The 21605-nt window shown below is 36.2% G+C and overlaps 1 protein-coding gene across 1 annotated transcript in view; it reads left to right on the top strand.

Annotated features, from left to right (window-relative positions):
* LOC111051931 (death-associated protein kinase 1) overlaps nucleotides 1–21605 on the top strand; it is a 130249-nt gene that overhangs the window by 16570 nt on the left and 92074 nt on the right. The window contains exons 7-9 of the mRNA XM_039435640.1: nucleotides 6048–6368; nucleotides 9723–10037; nucleotides 19993–20199. Of these exons, the coding sequence (XP_039291574.1) occupies nucleotides 6048–6368; nucleotides 9723–10037; nucleotides 19993–20199 (843 nt within the window). The remainder of the gene's footprint in view (nucleotides 1–6047; nucleotides 6369–9722; nucleotides 10038–19992; nucleotides 20200–21605) is intronic.

The raw sequence follows: 21605 nt of genomic DNA, 5'->3' as shown, positions 1-21605 counted from the left end.
GCTCAACATTCTTCTATTTCTTCTTCTTCTTCCTCTCCCTCTTCTACCCCCTCGTTCTTTTTACTGTTTTTCGACATATTGCATCCAGTTGCCTATCTATTTTTTCCTATTATAATTTTCCTCCTCTCTGGCATTTATTCCCTCAAGTTGTCTCTTTGTTTCTCTTCTCTCTTGTTCTCCTTCTCCTGTCTATTATTATTCCTTCTCCAGTCACATTCTACTCTCTTTCATTCGCCTTACTTTTCATTCATCTTCTCCCTATTCTTATCCTTCATCTGTTTTCTTCTGTCTCATTAAATTCTCTCTCCTCCTTTTTCTTATCCTTCTTCTTTGTGGCCTTCCTCTCCTTCTCTCTTTAATATTTCTCTCTCCGATGGGGAACAATCAATTTTTAATGTTCCCAGTATTCAACCAAAATGTGGTGTGACGGTTTATAACGTCGTTTGTTGTTAGAAGATAATAATGTATCGATTGAGTAGTGGTAGTGTTTTTGTAGACCTTGTTGCTTTTCTATCAGTCGTAACGTTTCTTGTTAGTTGTGCAACTGAAATAAATTGTCTAGATTAATTATTGCCTGTGTTGTAGTGGTGGTGATATAGTGTATATAGTGTATCCATATCTCAATTATTTCTTTTCAATATTGATCAGCCGCTTTATGATGGTACTAAAGTACATTCAATATGTAGAGTAGATACTTCAGTTGAGTAAATACTGGGGAATATAACTGCCATGTTTGTCAATATGCAGGTTTCTTTTGTTTAAGGTAAGCAAACATTATAAATATGTAGACATTGAATTATTCAAGCTCATCAGTGAACTTATGCTCTGTAGAAAGGAAATAGATTACCATTGGATCTTATGGGAGTGTGCCTACGTTGACACAATGAAAATGTGTGAACACTGCCATAAGATTCAATGTTAATCGATTTCTTGGATCTCTCATCACAAAAAATACAAATTAAAAGCCGGTTTCCGAGCTCGGGATTTAGCTAAGTTCTAGATTTTAACAGCTGGAGTCAGAAAATTGGCTTTCCAAAACCGGTCGTAGTCGCAGTTTTTATGATAATCTTTATTTTCTCATTTCTTCAATTGGAAACGTTTTTCCTTGATGAAATGAAAAATTCCTAAGTAAGCTTAATTCGAATTAGCTGAAGCTTTACACTATTTTCTCTTTATTTTATTTTGTGTTCAATTCTCTAGTTTTTCGAAATTTAGTATAAACTTGGACTATGACTACGCCCCGTTTCGAAAAGTGAATTTTCTGACTCAAGCTGTTTTAAGTCTAGAACTTAGCTGAAACCCGAGCTCGGAAACCGGCCCTAAATGTTCACTTCAATTACTCAAATCTTATTTTTTTCCATCAGTTGTTAAAATGCTTAAAGCTATTCAATTATGCTTCTCGTAGCATGATTGCTTAATTATTTACTTTGTATTATTTCAAGTTTATGGAATTATTCAATTATTCATATTACTGAACTCTTGTAGTGCTCAATATTTTTCTCGATCTATATCATTTGTATATTATATATAGGGTGATTCATAATTATGGTAGAATAATTTAATACGTGATAGTAGAGGTAAAAATGAGAAAAAAAATTCTTATAAACATATATCCATAAACGCTTCATTAGCGAGCTATACAGGGTGAAAGTTTTCGTCCGGAATTCAGTTCCTCTGGTGAAATACACCGACGCTGAATTGCTTGGGGACTAGTTTTGAGAAACTTATGCTGGATTCATATGGAAAAATATCTGAAAAATTGAATAAAACTAGTCTGGAAACTGTAGTGTGAGTAGTATTTGAGAAAAAAGTTGAAATATGCAGAAAATCTAAGTAAAAAACACAGACTTCTACGTTTGATGCCCAATAACTTTCTTTAATGACCAGTAAACAAATAATTTTTACAATTAAAATTGTAGAGAATTTAATTCTGAAAAGAATGATGTAAGCTGTGTAAACAAAATTTAAATAAAAGTTGAATAAAATGTATTTTTATGTAGTATATTACACCACAAAAATTTGCTGTTTTATGAGGAGAGAACTAATAACTCATAAGTTGTAGCTGATTGCAAATAAAATATTCGGTTTTTATGAAAAGTCTTATTTTTATCTGGAAGTAATATATCTAAATGACATTAAACCTATACCAAAAGACTAGAGATGATGTTCAAAGTGACCTCCGTTGTTCTGAATGCATATGTTCAGACGTCTTCTCATCGATTGTCAGACCCGTTCAAATATTCCAGGAGTCTGCTTTATCATTTCTATTCCGTTCAAAATCCTTAATCGGATTTCTTCAATGGTATCAATCGGAGTATTGTATACTAAGGGTTTCAAGTGTCCCCAAAGATAAAAATCCAAAGGATTTAAGTCTGGTGACCTAGCTGGCCATGGTACTGGCCCACCTCGGCCTATCCATTGATTTGGAAAGCTGTGATTCAGGTGTTCACGAACAGCAACACTGAAGTGTGCTGGAGCTCCATCAGAGGATTAAGTTTGTAATATAAATTAAAACAGGAGACACAAGATATACATAGATTGAAAACACTTAGAAACTTACATTAGAAACGGAAATTTTCGGAAACTGAGTCTCCTTCCTCAACCGAGCAGTGAGTGGGTAGCCTACAGTTTGAAATCAAACGGTCGTGACCACAGAGTACGCACGGAGAGTCAATTGTAGCAGCAGAGACCACAGATTACGCGGTGCAGACGGATGGGGTCATTAGACCCGATAGACCCGATTTAATTCAACAATAAAAGGGTACAGATTCAGGGGACATTATGGGGTATTTAGGGGGCGGTTACAAACGGGATATTTAAGATTTGAGTGGGTTATGAATAAGGAAAGGTGTAGCTTATGAATTGATAGAAAGGAGGAGATTTAAAATTAGCAATCAAAAAACAATTAGACTAAAATTGGAGAAAGGAATTGTAGAATTGAACTTGAATGAAATTTATTTTTCATTTTTATTGAACATTTAATATATATTTGATAGCTGTGAAATTTATTATGATATGAAATTTATTCCAATTTAATTAAACAGTTTTTTTAGAGTTGATAGCTATGGTAATATTGCTGTCTGTTGAGACGAGGACTGGAAGCAGCACCAAGCACCCAAATAAAAGCCAATTCTTTCGTCTTGACATCTATGGAGGGGGCTGTGGGAGGGAGGGTGGAAGGACTTTGACTTTGAAGCATTGGTCAAAGTTCTTGTTGTGCTCAGAGCCATGGGTGGGGATGGGTAGGGAAGTATTATTTTTAAAGGAAGCCCTGTGATTGTTGATCCGGAGGTTTAGGGCAGTGGTGGTTTCACCTATGTAGAAGGCAGGACAGAAGTTGCAGGAAAGGAGGTAGATGCAATTACTGGATTTGGTGGGTGTAGTTGGTGATAGGACTGGTAAAGGAGATGGAAGAATCAGTGATAGGACAGGTTTTACAGCGGGGGCGTTTGCAAGGTAGGGTACCAGGTGGATTTGGGATTTCATCAGAGGTGAGTGATTTGTTTTTACTGAAAATTTTCTTGAGGTTGGGAGGTTGCTTATAAATGAGGGTGGGTGGCTACTGGAAAAGGTGTTTGGTAGAGGGATTGGAGGAGTCGACATGGAACAGATCTTTAAGGACAGGTTTGAGGTTTTCAATTCCAGGGAAGTAGGTGGTACAGAGCTTTGGAGTTTGTGGGATTTGGGAATTTTTTGTGGTTGGATTAGTGTCAGTTTTGGAGGAGATTTGTTTCTGTAACAACCGTTCAGGAAAGTTATATTTCAAGAGGGATTGGTGGAGTTTTTTGAGGTACTGTTCAAGATGGTGGGGATCACTGCAAATTTTTTGGCCTCGGATTGAGAGGGAACGTGGGAGGGATCTTTTGATGTGGTAGGGATGGCAACTCTCAAAGTGTAGGAACTGTTGAGTGTGGGTGGATTTGGTGAAAGTATTGGTGGATAAGGTATTGGAGTTGGAAAGGATTACATTGACATCTAGGAAGTTGATGGAGGATTCAGAAATATTTCAGGTGAAGGAGACAGAGTAGTTGGAGTTGAGTTGATGTTGATAGTTGAATTGAGTTGATTGTTTTGATAGAATTTATAATTACGGCAAAGAAAAAAAGGCAAGCGTAGCAAGCCTGCCGGCTAGTCTAGTATAAGTATACTATATTATTCATTGATAGATACGATATCATTCTCAACTATGAATGATTGGGAAAGGAACAACAGGCCTAAAGCCCAAAACAGTTCCTTATTGATCTATTGGTTAAAATGTCTCTGGTCGACTCCTAGCTCGTCGACCCAAATACAGTCTCTTGAGGTCCACATGGGCGATCAACAAAAAATGTTTGTAAACAATATGTTTGTCTTGTTGAATAAAAAAATTGAATTTCTATTTATCCTTTTTCTGTCCAGCAGAGCAGAAATTCATTGGTAATAAGAGCTTTACAATTGGTTTGGTTTTTTATGAAGAATTATTCTCAATTTACAAACATTTTCAAAATTGTGTTGAGTGGACGAAGTCATTTGGTTTACATAATGATGCAATGTAAGCAGATTGATAATAGAAGATGTCTTTTTGTTCAGGTTGATCAATATGAGTGTTCTGTTGTTGGAGTATATCGATATAACTCGAAGGAAAGAAATGAAATATTTGAAGAACTGTGCTTCTCTTTAAATTAAAAATACACAGAAATTGAAATTTGAAAGAAAATAATGGGATTGAATGTTTCATTTTTGAATTGAAATGTTTGTGATATTATTGAATAAGTGGTATTGTGTAATCATGTGAAAGTGTTTCAGTGGAAAGGAGGTAAAATCAGTTGTTGAGTTTATTATGTTTTCTCATTGTTGATAATGGATAACGGCGAAAGCCTCGTCCAGACTATGTCGATCGACAAAGTCGATCCACATGTGTCGATCAACACGTTCGATATTTGACTTTGACTTGTCCACATACCTCCGTAAATGTGGACTAGTCGAGCGGCACACGCTGGTGTAGAGTGAATTTAAATTAAAGTTGATGAATAAACGAGTGACTCGGAAGACGCTGCAGTGGCGGCTGCTGCAATTATCATTGCAGTTGCAGGAAGTCAGCTTGATCGCCTTCGTCGCCGCCAAAGGAGGTTTTGGGTCAGACCCAGCCTTGTCCGAGGCAGAAAAAAGTATAGTACTGAAGAATTTATGAAGGATTTATTGCATAATGATGTTGATGATTTGAACTTAGAATACAAATGTGACGTAGGCTTTCTGAACTTTTTAGAATGAATAATTCCGATTTTGAAAATATATCAAGTAAAATTGCACCAGTAATCATCAAACAAGACACAAAATTCAGCTCAGCTATTCCAGTGAGCCGGCGCCTTGCAGTAACTCTGCGTTTTTTGGCAACAGGAGATTCTTAAGGTGCGTACAGACTTTCGCTCTGCTCCGCAACCGAACGTCACTCCAGCAGAGCGATTGATGATCGACCGGGGAGCAACAATGGTTCGACCGGGGAACGCGAGAAGATCTAACATCTTCCGTAACGTTCATGATGGGTGCGTGGGCGGCGCGACTGTAGTTCGATGGAGGAACGAGGGCGGTACGAGGGAGGAGCGTGCTCGGTGCGGGTTGGAAGAGCGTATATGTGTACGCAGCTTAACGTATCATTGGGGGCCACCTCTTCAAAATTCCAAAGCAAGCAATATCAATATAATAATATAAACTTAAAATAATTTTCAATTAAATAAATATTGAACAGTGTGAAATGTTGCGCAACCTTGTTCAACACGTCCACACTACTGATTTCGATTCGACTTCCTCGATCCGAACCGACTTGATTCGGGTTAAATTCGGTTCGGGCCGGCATGATTCGACAAAGCCGGGCGACATGTCCACACTTGTTCAACAGTGTCGATCGACCCCATTCGGCATAGTGTGGAAGCGGCATAATTTCCAATCAGACACTATTGTGGAAACAGTGTACCACACTAATGAAAATCTAGGAAAATTATTGAATTAACAAAATTCAAAATTTGTTGCTGATTTCAATAATAAATAGCATTTCTTTCCATGTGTTTCAGATACCTACAAATACACTAAACTCAGAAGACTTTGGAATTGGCAGTTCTTCTCCTCTCCCTCCTTTAACCATTCCTCCTCCTTCACCTATCCCTCCTCCTACATCATCTTCTCCAAAATCTAGTTCTCCTCTTCTCACATCGACTCCTCCTGCTCCTCATCCTCAATCTTCTTCTTCTCCTCCTCCTCAATCTCATTCTCCTCCTGCAATAACTTTTCCTCTTCCTAAATCCTTTCCTCCTCCTTCTTCTTTTGCACCACCTTCTCCTCCTCCTCCCCACACATATTCGCCTTCTCCTCCTCTTTCCATCACTCCGTCTACGGTGAGTAAGTTAATGTTCTTCTTTTTGCTTCTTAATTTTTGTTCTTCTCCATCTATTGTATAATATTAGTTTTAATCTATGTGATGATAGAAGTAAACGAAACTAGTCGAATCTCAGGGTGGCCAAGTGTGATGAACATGTGTGTACCTCCAAGCTCGTCATGCATGTTGTGCATGTTGCTCGTCATCAGCGAGAGGCTTCCAACAAATAACAGATGTTTGACAGCAGCTTCTATCATAAAATTTTTATTTTTATTCATTCAATTCGCCATAAAAATTATTATATACAAATTAATAGAATAAATAATTATTCTCAATTACAATAAATGACACTACCGGCAAAGAACATATTGTGCGCCGGCAGTGAGTTCGGACAACTAGGTACAGTAAACATGTCAATAGAAAAAGAAATATAGAGCTTATTATAAACTAATAACAAGAAGTAATAAACCACTGGAAAATTACAAATTATAATAATACAAAAGCTGAATATTTATCTTACAAGAATAATTTGACAGTAGGTTTCATTATTAGGCATCTGTTTGAAATGAAAAAATTACTCTTCAAATGTTACTCTGTCGCTTCAACATCTTCCCTCATATGAATCCAAATTCATTTTTTTTAAGAGGTTGGTCATACATGATTTCGATACAGAGTTCCAAGAGAAAAGGAAACAAATTTAACCTCTAATAGAGCAGGAAATGAAAATTTTAAACAATAAAAAATTGAAGATACAAAAACCTAACCTCAAAGATCTTGTTTGAAACGTATAGGTCTGAAGAATTTTGTCTGGGAAACTGAGAATACCTAAGGTGTTATTGTTTCTTCTTTGTTTTTCTTTTTTTGTTACTTGTTTTCCAAATTATAATTGTTTTCAATACAAATGAGACACATTGTATGTCTTGAATAAGGAGATTGTTTGAAATACTAAGGGAGAGGATTTAAAAGTTCAAATTAAAAATAAGAAAAATGCTTTGAAACACCTTATTGAGGCGGATAAGCAGCGGTTTTTTGATGATAGAATCACAGAAGCCAGTAATAAAACCAAAGTAACTTGGAGTATGATAAATGCTGAGATTGGTAAAAACACATCTAAATTTTCTAATATTGGCAGCATTATGGATGACGGAGATCTTGTTACAGATCCTTACAAAATCTGTAATCTTTTCAATAATTTTTTTACAGAGGCAGTTGAAAACCTTGTAGTTCCTAATATTCCAAACTGCTCTAGACCTCTGTTTAATAATCATGATTTGAAAAATAATAGCTATTTCCCCTTGAGATTCAAGTTCACACAAGTTTTGCCATATGAATTGACAAAAGTTATTATGACATTTGAAAGTAAATTCTCTTCTGGGCCAGATGATATTCCAATGGCAGTTATAAGAAATGTTTTACCAACAATAATTGAGCCATTGACTCATATAATAAATTCTTCTCTTATTTTTTTACTTTTATCAGGTCACTTCCCCAATTCTCTAAAAATAGCCAGAGCCATTCCAATATTTAAAAAAGGCAATGCCAAAGATCCTGAGTGCTTTAGACCAATTTCAGTACTATCAGTATTTTCAAAAATATTGGAACGGGTGGTGTATGATCAGCTTGTGAGGTATTCAGAAACCAACAACATGCTGGACAGAGAACAGCATGGGTCTCGGTCAAATAAATCGACAATCACGGCGGGTGTGGATTTCATTGGCTCACTTATAAATGGGATAGATAAGGGAGATAAGGTGATGGGTACATTCCTGGATCTCACACGTGCTTTTGATAGTGTTAATCATGATGCTTTGCTAGAGTCACTCAAGGGCATGGGAGTGCTGGGGAAAGAGCTATCGTGGTTAGCATCTTACTTGAAGGGGAGACAACAATATGTTGAAATAGAGAGTATAGATGAGACTCCATCAGTAAACTATAAAATAAGATATCGATCTGATCTCAAAAGTCTTCAATACGGCGTTCCGCAAGGCTCAATTTTAGGCCCTTTATTATTTCTCTGCCACATTAAGGGTTTACCTAAGGTTATTCATGAACAGGCAACTGTTTGCCTGTATGCGGATGACGCTAATATTATTTTTTCGGGTAAGTCAGTACAGGAGGTGGAGCAAACATCAGCCAATGGTCTAGCAGCCATCAATAATTTTCTTAATGGCCGAAATCTTCTCCTGAATCCCAAAAAATCGGCAGTGGTCCCGTTCTCAACAAACCAGAGCAGAAATGTTTCATGTCCAGATATAAAATTTGAAGGTAAAAGTTTAGGCAAAAGACTACCACAAAATTCCTGGGATTAGTGATAGATGAACACCTGTCATGGAACAATCACGTCTGTGATGTGGTTAAAAAAAATATCCCCAGGCCTGTATGCTCTTAGGCGAATGTCCAATGTGTGCGGTCTCAACGCTTTAGTAGCCATTTACCATGCATTGATACATTCGAATATAGCTTACGGTCTATGTATCTACGGCAGCACATCCAAGAGAAATCTCGATAGAATACTAATTCAACAAAAACGAGCACTAAGAATTATTATGAAAATCAAAAGGAATGACTCTGTTAAACATATTTTCCCCCAGCTAGGCATATTAACAATTTATGGGCAATATATTAATGATGTTATAATGTACTATAGAAAATCTACTGATTTTGAACTGAGAAATAGTAAATCACATTGTCATAACACACGATCAGGAAGAATTGTTCAAAGACATAACTTGGAAATCTTTAAAAAGAGGACAACTTATATGGGTGATAGATACTTTAGCATGCTGCCTAATAATTTGAAGACCATAGAAAATATAAGATGTTTCAAAGCTCATCTGAAGGACTATTTGGTGGGAATGTCTTTGTACTCCTTTCAGGAATTTGTTCAGGAGTAATTTTATTCTATTTTGACATTGACTGTATTTGTGTGATGTTTTGTTCTTTTGATTTTCTCTGTTTTATGTGACAACATGTGTATGTGACAATATTCAATGTACTTGTACATTTGATGAATAAATAAATATGATTGATTGATTGATAGATCTATACTTTAATAAAGGAAAGAACTGGCTTAAACGGGATAGAAAAATTATGTTTGTCGCATCATCACCTGAACTACTGGACTAATAATTAACTTGAAATTTTGCATATGAATTTTTAATTAACCGGTAGGTTATTTTATTAAATATACCGTTATAGGTATATTTCCAATTCTTCAAGATTTCATTACGTCAAGTTTTCAGTTTTTCAAGTTTTAAAGTAGAACCTTGCGGAGCACGGGTAATAAAACATGGTTGGCTCAGGTCTGGTGTCAAGAGATTTCAGTTGGCACCTGATCAATTTCATGGTTTTGATTGATTACTTATTTTGGTAGCCACCACCAATGAAGCAGTCTTCACTTTTGGAAGCGGTTGCAGCCGCAGACCTCTCAACTGTCGAAACACTTCTGGCCGCAACCGCAGACGACTGCGACCAACCGCATCGGCTTGCTGCAGCTCTGGCACTGGCGAGCGAAGCGGGCCTGACCGATATAGTGCGCCTGCTCATCAGTGCCGGCGCCTGTTTGGGTGGTTCGGACGACACGCAGATGGAAGGCGAAACGCCACTCATGTGTGCGTCGAGGGCTGGATATGCTGAAGTGGTCAAGATACTGATAGAGGCCGGAGCCTGCTTGTCTACTCAGAATAAGGTTGGGAGCAATAATATACATTCATTCATTCATGTTACAAATGATACTGATGTAATAACATTGGTATAGTGAGGTCTACGTTATAATGGTAGTGGAGAAAGATAGGAAGGAGAACAGGGTTGTCTATTCTCTGCCTTGCCACAGAGGATAGCTGATACCAGTAGGCTATATCTGATGTAATATCAATTATTCATTCTTGTTTAAAAAATCAATCATACTATTTAATTCGTTAAGAAAATATGTTCTCAATTAATTAAATGATAAATCTCTATAATTAAGATTAGATATTCTGTTAATTATATTTCTAAACGATCAGGCAACGTTCTGGAGCTAGAAAGGGATTCCGCTTTCTGCTTTGTTGAATTATAGACAAGGATAGCAACACTAGTGTCAATCAAATACAGCCATTATAACGTGGACGTCACTCTAGGCAAAATGAATAAATAATAAGGTATATGGAGTTATAAAGTCAGCACCTTATTAACATGATGCTGCTATCCTTCTCGGTCATTGGACAAAGCATTATCATCATTTTCTAGTTCCGTAGTGTTGCCACATTGTTTTTGAACGACGTAGAAATTTAATTATCAAAATATAAAATCCATTATGAAAGTGTAATATTAAATCATATTTTTATTGACGAATAAAATCAATATTATTAAGGAGAATGGACAAAAGTTAGTACAACAGAGCCCCATGTGGGTTGGGGGAGCTTTGAGTCGAACATCGTACTCAAGAATGTGTTGAAAACCAGAATTTACCCACAGCCAAAACTCACCACTTCTCAAAGACGGACATTCAGGCAAAACTTCTTGGGAGAGGTGAGGCTTTAGACCCTGCAGAGTTTCCGAGGGGCAAAAAGGAAAACCCCAAGAGACCAGAGATGGGTGAAACTCCAGTCACAAATGTGGGTCAAGAGGCTAAGTCGAGGGTGGCCGGGCGCCCTAGAGGCAGTTTGGCGTTCCCTCTCTCAGCGGAAGGACCTACAAAAAGACGAGGAGTGGAACTCACTTGGGTCACGAGTTTGTGGGTGGAGAGGCCAAAACTCACTACTGCTCAAAGAAGGGCGGCCATTCAGGCAAAACTTCTTGGGAGAGGTGAGGCTCTTGACCCTGCAGAGTTTCGGAGGGGCAAAAAGAAAAACCCAAGAGACCAGAGATGGGTGAAACTCCAGGCACAAATGTCTGTCAAGAGGCTGAGTCGAGGGTGGCCGGGCGTCGGGCGCCCTAGAGGCAACTTGGCCGCCCCTTCCTCAGCGGAAGGACCTTCAAAGAAGGCCAGGAGTGGAACTCACCCAGGTCACGATGACTAATCAGTCTGAAGAGACTGCCAAGCATATCACACTGGATTGCGACAAGCAACCAGGTGATGAATGGGATGTTAGTATAGGGAAAAACTGCTGGTTCTTGTAAAGGACACAGGTATTGGTTTGCATAACTAACATTCTACTTGGGAACACAATAAGCTTCGGTTGACGTGTGGGGTTCTTTGAACCTTTGTATCCCTGAATCCGTCCCTTCAAAAACAATAAACAATATTACATCAGATCTACTGGAAACAGCTATCTACTACACAAGGCTGTGGTGCTATGTTTTCCACTGCCATTATAACGTGGACCTCACTATACGGCAGGAAAATAAATAACATTTGTTGTTAGGGGAGTGTTCATTCACAGGCGGTTCATTCTCAAGCACTATGAAAACCACTAGGACCCGGTTACATAAAAGCCTTTTAAAGCCCTCTAATCGCGATTAAATGCCAAGAGAACCAATCAGAGAAGGTTTTTTGAAAAGAAGGCTTCTCTGATTGGTTTTCGATTAATTTAATCGAGATTAAAAGCTAACAGACTTTTGTGCAACCAGGTGTAGTTATTGTTGAAATCACTGATTTATCAAAACAAATTGAGATACTACTGGTTTACTATAGTGAGGTCCACGTTATAACGGCAGTGGAGAAAGATAGGAGAAAAACGTTACCGAACCTCTGTCAATGCCTTCTATAGACGGTAGCTGATACAGGTTTATTGATGTAATATTAATTCATCATTCTCGATTAAAATAATCAATTTTATTTTATTAAGAAATAAATTATATTTTTCAATAATTTCATGATCAATTTATATAATTAAGATGAAATATTTCATTTTGAATGAAAAAGACTAAGAAATTGTCAAAAAACCACTGATTTATTGATAATTAGAAATACCGGTTTCGGTTATTACACCATTGTCAATCTCTGATAAACTAAAACTATATACAAGAGCAGCAGAATTTATACTAGTAGGCGAGTACTGCTATTGGTCGAGGGCATGAACGCCTGCCATTGGCCTAGCCAGACAGTCTCCTCCCACTCAACGGTGTGACAAAATGGCGGCTTAAGCAACAGAATCGCCATGATAATAAAATTTACTTTCAGTACAAAATAAGAACCAAGAAAACAAGTGTGAAAGATAATAAAACAGATATGTAAATGGAAAAACTATTGACTAATGTATGCTTACAATTTTATGATAAAACTAAATTCGTAGTGTTGTATTGGTTGAAATGAATCTGGTCATTTAAACTATACTGGGAATTTTCCTTAATTACTCTTGTTATTTCTAAAGCCTCTAGAATATTCAAAGATCTGCCTTTGTTATTAACATGCAGAAACTCAACATTCTCCTTAACTGTAACTTGTGATTATTTGTTATCAAATGTTCTGCAAAGTTAGATTCCCCATTTTGTTTATTCCAATCTCTGATGTGTTCTTTAATTCTACTTTTGAAACTTCTACCAGTCTGACCCACATAACAAGCATTACAATCATCACATTTGAGTTTGTACACCCCGCTTCTATCCCAAATATCAATTTTGTCTTTACTCCAGCTAAATAGACTATTTAAAATCGGTTTGGTCTTGAAAGCAACATGAAATCCATTCCTCTTCAATTCCCTACCTATCTTATCAGATACAAGGCCTAAATATGGGATTGTTATCCAAGTCTTCTCCTCACAGTTTGAGCCTACAAAGCTAGAATTGATTGAAATTTGTCTATTAATTTTACTTAATAATCTGTCCACCATACTTTCTTATTCTTCATACCCATTTGTGACAGCTATCTGTTTAATTTTAGTGATCTCAATATCAAAATCATGATGGCTCATAGGTATTGTTAGTGCTCTATAGACCATGCTATTGAAAGCAGCAAGTTTGTGAGAAATAGGATGACAAGAATGAAGAGGAATGATAACATTAGTATGGGTTGGTTTTCTGAAAATAGAAAATTTGTGAAAACCAGTGCTATGATCTATTCTTAAATCTAGAAAATTCAATACACAATCCTGTTCTACCTCTACAGTGAATTTTATACTCTGATGTAATCCATTCAGATAGGAGAGAAAATTGTCTAGTTGTCTGTTACTTCCTTTCCATAAGAAAATAATATCATCAACATATTGAAACCAGTAAACAATTTTATCTTTGAAATTATTATTTTCAATTATTCTACTTTCTAACTTATCCATAAATAATTCAGCTATAATTCCGGAGGAGTGGTGAGAGAGGTGACCCCATTGCCAACCCCTCTCTTTGTTCAAAAAATCTATTGTTAAATTTGAAATAATTATGCTGAGTGCATAACTTCATCAATCCTATCAGTTCTTCTCTGAGTGTATGATCATTTATAGAGGCTTTCATTATTTCCTCAGCTCTTTCAAGACTTTCTTCCACCGGAATGTTAGTGAATAAATTAGTAACATCAAATGACACAAGTTTATAAGATGATAGAACAGGAATATGCTTTATATTGTTGACCAACTCCAATGAATTTTTAATACTAAACTTAGGTTGAAAACCTGTTAATAACCTGTTAATCATCGGCGTTGCCAGATTGTGTCAAATTGCAACTTTCACATGCAAGCCTGAATATGGTGAATCTGGCAATGCTGCATCAACTGTGCTGCCAAATGAATATAGACTATTCAGTCACATGGGCTTTGGTAAAATCCACCATAAGACTACTATAATCCTACAAATTACCAACAAATTGATTTATCAAATAAATTATCTAAAAAATCAGAAGTTTTTCCAAAATAAGGAACTGCTTAGAAGTGTAGGCATAGAACTGCTTTAGAAGTAGGAAAGTTCTATAGTCGCGGACTGGAAAGAAAATCCTGGGTTCCATTTACCCTTTCCACAAGATAAATCAAATCAAATCACTTTTATTGTCAGAAACACTTTCACATGCTAAAACAATCGTCAAACAAACATTTACACCAGTCAATATGTCTAAAGTCATAAAACACTTTTAAATATAGGTAAGTATTGAAGGCGTGCTACTTAACAAATATTGTATTAAGGCTATACTAAGAATTCCTCAACTGAATAGAGGCATTTTTGTAGAAGAATAGCTTTGATAGATCTTTTAAATTCTTTGATTTACAGATGCCTAGTCTTTAGAGGAAGTTTATTGAACAGTTTTATAGAAGTAAATTGCCAGTTTCTCTGAGTTCAAGTATAACGGTGTGTAAAGACGCTACTATGCGTAGCAATAACATTTGATCATCCAGCTTAGAGCCTTTTCACATGACAGCGATTTATGCTCGGTTGTCGCGCGGTTTACCAACCTAGCGGTTGCCAGGTATAGGGAAAGACATGGTGTCGTACACATGCAACGCTCGGTTTGAGCAGTCGCCGGCGAATCGCGGCGGTTGAAGTTTCCAGTCCAACCGTTCGGTTGCCGGGCGGTTCAATATACTAGAGCAGGTATGAGTGCGTACACATGTCTTCAGTCAACCGAGCAGTTTCGAGCAGAGCAGTTCACATAGTACGCATTCTATTAAAATTTCAGTTGAATTAAAATTTATTCCATTACAATTTTCTGTTCAGTTAGTTAGTAATTTCAGTTTGTTAGTTTGTGACTTACTTTGACTTAATTCCTGTAACTCCGGTTGGAGCATAGGGCATCCACGAATAACCGTCATCCATCTCTATCCTCCGCCATTCTTTTCACCTCTCGCCATGTCTTCTTCACCTTCCCAAGCTCGCTGTCTATTGTTCGCCTCCATGAAATCCTTGGCCTTCCTCTTTATCTCTTTCCCTGGGGATTCCACTGCAAGGCATCCTTTTCAATTGCTCCCTCTCTTTTCCTCAAAGTATGGCCTATCCACCTCCATTTCCTCTTTCTGATCTCAATGTCTATGGGCGTCTGTCCTGTATTGTGCCAGAGCTCCTCATTTGAAATTGTATTTGGCCACCAAACACGTTCAATCTTTCGCAAGCACCGGTTGATGAAGACCTGGAATCTTTTACTGATTTCAGCTGTAACCTTCCACGTCTCGCACCCGTAAAGGAGGACAGACTTTACATTTGAATTGAAAATTCGTATCTTGGTCTGTTTTGAAATGTTATTGTTCCTCCATACTGTATACAGCTGTGAAAAGGCTCCATTTGCTTTTCTAATGCGAGTTTTGACATCATCCTCGGCACCCCCTTCCAGATTTACAATGCTGCCCAAATAAGCAAATGAGTCCACCCTCTCTATTCTCTTCCCATTTATTTCAAAGCTCTCCCCACCATGGACATTGAGCACCATCTCTTTTGTTTTTGCCTCATTTATCTTCAGGCCTATTTTCCTAGCAATCTCATTTAATGCCCTCAGTTTCTCCCTCATGTCACTGTGTCTCTGTGCTAGAAGACAAAGGTCATCTGCAAAATCCAGGTCTTCGAGTCTGTTCTGCATCCCCCACTGAATGCCTCTTCTCCTCCCACTCAGTGACATTTTCATGACCATGTCCAACACAGTAACAAAGAGGATAGGTGACAGAATGCATCCCTGCTTTACACCAGATGTTATGCTGATTGAGTTTGACAATACTCCATCATGAATTATCTGACATTTGTACCCCTCATACAAGCCCTTAATCAGGTTCAAGATCTTTTGTGGAATGCCGTATACTTCTAAGATTTTCCACATGCATTCTCTGTCAATTGAATCGAAGGCATTTTCAAAGTCTATGAAGGTCAAGTACAGGGGGCTCTGCCATTCCAAACTTTGTTCAATGATGATTCGTAAGGTGTTGATGAGATCAATGCAGCTTCGGGTTTCTCTAAATCCAGCCTGTTCTTTCCTCAATTGCAGATCTATTGAAGGTTTTGTTAGTTTGTAAAGAATCATATTTCATAGTAGGGTAAACTAGCCCACGTTGGGACACCAAAAGTCAAACAGCTATAACTTGGACAGAAATAAAAAATTTTTAATTTTATATAATTCATTGTATTTGCTTACACTTTCATGGCAACTGCATTGATTGTTAATTGATTTTTTATTGCAAAAACAATTTTAATAATATAAACATATTGACACTTGAAAGTATAAACCAAACTATAAAGTCCAATCTTCCCCATTAAAGCATAATTGAACATAATCTTTTAGGTTATTTAGGTACATAATGAGTTATTTTTTGTCATTTTTAGTAAATTGAATAGTTTTTTCAAAAATTGATATTTTCAGAAAATTTCTGTTTTATTCAATCAACAAAACCATGAAGAATTTACCTTCCAAATATCATGGATTAGTGGGCATTATCTCTTACCGTATTTCAAATGTTCTGTTTCAATAATTTAAACTTTAGGCGCTCATATCTCAAAAAGTATGATCGGAAAAAATGTTTTTCTAAGAAAACTTTTCCATTTTGATAGCTTGATGATATACAAATCGAAAAACTTTGAAAAATATCATCAGTAGAAAGTTCAATTTCAGCCTTTGCACAGTCTTAACCAAGCAAATCGCTCATGAATCGTTGTCATGTGTACGAGGCTGACAAATGCGCGACAACCGAGCGTAAATCACTGTCATTTGAACAAGCTTTTATTTGTAACTGGCGATTTGAGTCAACCAGCCAACCTGCCGTAATTTTAAAATCAGGAATACAGCAGTCAGGTACATGATCCTGCTTCCTTCTACCTCCGCCCGCCCGCCCCCACACCAAACAATTAGGGATCATCTAATCATTCCACTAACGTATACCTTAAGGGAATAAATATCTTGATTGAGTAAATGACTGAAAAAAATAATAAAGTAAGTAGCCTAATTGAGTTCAAAATGAATGAAATCGGTGAAATTCATACACTAAATGTATGATGTGTAAGTTGTTATTAATTATCCTGGTTTTGCCTGTCCATGCTTCAAAATAATATTATGTTGTTTGATAGTGTACACTGTAGCTGTTTGTGGTAACTAGTTATATCGAAATATAGGAACTCTATAGAAATAAAGAATCTGATTGGATAAATTGTACATGCTCAAAGCTTAATAGAGAACATCGTGTTAAATATTTGGGTGTAATGATTGATCAACATTTGCGTTGGGATGTTCACATCAATAGTACATGTAACAAACTCAGACATTGGATAAGTAAATTCCGTAATATCAGCCAAGTTAGTAATAAAAAATCTCAAGACTCATATATTTTGCCTACATTCAATCATTTCTGCAATATGGAATAAAAATTTGGGGTGGAACATACTCAAACCACTTGGAGAAACTTTTTGTAATTCAAAAACACATTATAAGAGCTATATTGGGAAAACCCAGACTCTATCCAAGTGAGTACCTGTTTAGTGAGCTAGATGTTTTAACTGTCAGGCAGCTTTACATAAAAAAATTAATCATCTACATAAATAAACATATGAATCTTTTCAACCTGCGTGTTTCACCATATAACCTCCGTCCCTCATCTATTACCTTTCAAATTACAGATACTATTTTATCAATTTGTAGAAAACAATTCTTATATCAGGTATCAAAGCTCATCAATGTTATTCCTAACCATTTTATTACTAGTAAATTGAATTGAAATTCATACATGGATAATCTCGAACAATGTAATTTTGGCAATGTAATTTCCTCATAGCTTAGTATAAAGACTTCTCATGTTTTTTATGTAATCTTCAACTATTCTTTACTTTCCCCTATGCCTTCACTCTGCTCTTTCTCTTCCCTTCCTCACTCACTTTTTCTTTTCCCTATTTCTTAATAATATCCCATTATTATTTTCATGTACTGTTAAGCATTGAACACTCGGCCTCTGCGCTCAGGTTCCTCGAACCTTGCAGGGACTTCCCGTTTTTAATATAGTTATGTATAATCCTCTTAATGGTATTTTTCTTTTTCATTTTATATTGTATTCTACTTTTTTCATTTATAACCATTTTTGTCATTGTAATTATGTTTTTGGGACAAATAAAAGATTTGATTTGATTTGAAATACCCTTATACAGAGTGTCCCACGAAAGGTGTAACAGTCGAATACTATAGATTCTAAATTCTTCACAAAATATGCAACAAAAAATATTCTGTAAAATCTTCTTGACCTTGGTTTTAGAGAGAGCGATTTTTCGATATTTTTGTGAAACGTCAAACGAAGGTCGATATAAATAAATTCTACTGTAGGCATACATTATTTCAATTCAATTCAATTCAGTTTATTTCCAAAAAAAACATAATACACGAATAAGAAAAATACAATATACAACATATTTTGGAATCCCCCTACTAGACTATCCATCTGTGTGTAGGGGGGGAGTTCCACTTTATACATAATAAGCTTAATCTGCTCATAGAAGTAAATAATAGAGAATACACTTATATTATGGATGTATTATTAATATTCTGATTATAAAATAGATAATATATTGTGCTGATGTATATTTAAGAATGAGTATGTAGGAATAAGTATACTTAATACCTTGATTGATTAAAAGAATAAATAAAGAAGAAAAAACAATATTTTTTTGAACACCGCAGTGGCAGGGATTCCAGAAATTCTCAGAAGAGAGAATGAAAAAAAAAGCATGAACCAGAAAGGCAAATTCATTTTGTTGCAAATTTCATTTAGAATCCGTGTTACATCTTCGGCTGTTTAATGTTAAGGTGCGTACAGATTTACGCACCGCGAACATGAGCAATTCACTTTTAATCAGCTGATGCCAAGCTTTTTATATCTATCTTACCGTTTCTGTAAAAATACAGATATAGTCAGCTGATTAAAAGTGGATTGCTCATGTTCGCGGCGCGTATATCTGTACGCACCTTTACAGTTTGATATTGGTTCACCAAGTAAACAGCTGGTTTGGTTAAACTTTATGAAATCATTTGTGATAATTAATTTGTTTATTTTTAAATTTGATGAAAAACGCTTCATTCTATCTTTGATGTTCGTGAATTCAATTCATAATAATAATATTGAAAATAATAAGTTTCAAAAACAGAGTAATGTTTCAGCTGTTACACCTTTTGTGATACACAGAGAAAATAAAAATATAGAATTTTGATATTATTCATAATAATTATTCATTCATTTGATATTATTTGTATATTTTATATTTGATAATCAGTAATAAATATTATTTTATATAATTAATATTATAAATTAATTATTATATAATTTTATATTTTTATGATTTTAAAATCAAATAGTTTAATCTAATATCTACCATCCCTCATATTTCAACACAACAGATCCCACATAACATACATCAATCAAACATTATTCAACAAGGAAGTCTGCTAACCTGTACGGACACAATACAATAAGGAATTCCCTGAGTGTTTTTTTCTGACCTTCAAGCCATCAATTTCTCGTATGTGAGATAGGATTGAATTAAATATTTTCATTCCCATATAAAACGGGCCAGTCTCCAGCAGGCTAAGTCTGTGGTGTGGGTAAACAAAACCTCTAAATCTTGTACTGTGGGGATGACTCACCTGGTTCTCCTCATACATTCGTCTATTCTTAAAAACAAAGATTGCTAAATCCAATATATAAATAGCAGGAGCCGTCAGCAATCTCTTTTCTTTAAAATAAGGTTTGTAAATAAAGTCTTATATATTTGTTCTTGAGCAAGTAATCATATAAATAATTTTATATTTGCTAATCAGTAATATTATTCTTTCCTCGTTTTTTTTTTTATAGGACGGAGACACAGCCCTCCATCTAGCCTCAGCCTATGGTTGGGTGGATTGCGCATGCGCTCTAGTCGAACAGGGCTCGGCCTCTCCTGATTGGCTGAACGGAGCCACACTAGCCACGCCCCTTCACCTGGCTCTGGCCAATAGGCACTCGGATGTTGCCTGCTACCTCCTCAATAGGGCTGCGGCTGACTACGAACTAGAGGATGGCGTGAGTGATATAATATTCTGTAAGATAGTAGACCTATCACATATTAATATTATGTAGATGAATATCCTCTATGGACTAGGGAATGACGTGATATCTGATATCAGCATTATGTAGATGATTGAATATAATTGACCGAGCGAAGTGAGGTCTAAGATTCAAGTCGACGGTTTGGCATTTCTCTTTATGTTTAAAGGTTTAAATGTTTATATGTTGCGCATTTACGGCGAAACGCGGTAATAGATTTCATGAAATTTGACATGTATGTTCCTTTTTAAATTGCGCGTCGACGTAGATACAAGGTTTTTGGAAATTATGTATTTCAAGAATAATATAAAAGGAAAAAATCTGGTGTGGCGCACTCACACAACTTTCCTTGCCGTTATTAGAATTGATCACCTGAGTATTTACGCGCATCACAAGTCTACTTATAAACAAAGATCTAAGCCAGCTGGTGACAGGATAATAACGCTGGAGACATACGAGGTCTGATATCTCTTCATAGTGAATGATTTAATAGAACCAACAGTTTGCAATTGGATAATCACATTTTCTCGAATTTCGAGCTTAATTTCAATTGTAGGTGAAAATATTACTCAACATTAATTGTAGAGATTTTTATGCTCAATCTTCTCCACTCGAATTTTTTTGTTCAAACTGTATCTGAAGCCTGATAATTGGGAATCTGAAATCCAACTTTCCATAGATGGGGCGGAGCTACTGAAATTTTTACAGATATGGGACTTGTGGCAATTGATAGAGATTATCAATGACTATTCCAGGTATGAATTTAATCAAAATCGTTGGAGCCGTTTTCGAGAAAATCGCGAAAAACCCTGTTTTTGACAACATTTTCTCCATTTTAGCCGCCATCTTAAATTGCATTTGTTCGAAATTGTTCGTGTCGGATCCTTATAGTGTAAGAACCTTAAGTTCCAAATTTCAAGTCATTCCGTTAATTGGGAGATGAGATATCCCACACAGACGCACATACACACACACACACACACACACACACACACACACACACACATAAAGACCAATACCCAAAAACCACTTTTTCGGATTCAGGGGACCTTGAAACGTATAGAAATGTAGAAATTGGGGTACCTTAATTTTTTTCGGAAAGCAATACTTCCCTTACCTATGGTAATAGGACAAGGAAAGTAAAAATATATACGCCTTCATACGCCAATTTCACCGTAAAATCAGGCTATAGAATTATTCATCATAAATCAGCTGTCTAGTGGACTATAATACTACCCGTTTAGAGTTTGGAGTTATTGAGAGAAAAAATTTCTTTACATTTTTCTTTTTTAATCTGATGATCAGAACATTGTGATTTGCTGTACATTGTGACGGAGGTAATGCTTCTGAAGACCTCAGAAGCGGTTACATTAAAACTTATT

This window comes from Nilaparvata lugens, chromosome 9 (assembly GCF_014356525.2).
Source record: "Nilaparvata lugens isolate BPH chromosome 9, ASM1435652v1, whole genome shotgun sequence".
In the NCBI taxonomy this organism is placed as follows: domain Eukaryota; kingdom Metazoa; phylum Arthropoda; class Insecta; order Hemiptera; family Delphacidae; genus Nilaparvata; species Nilaparvata lugens.
Note: the sequence above shows the minus strand (reverse complement) of the source record. Positions and strands in the feature narration are given on the sequence as shown.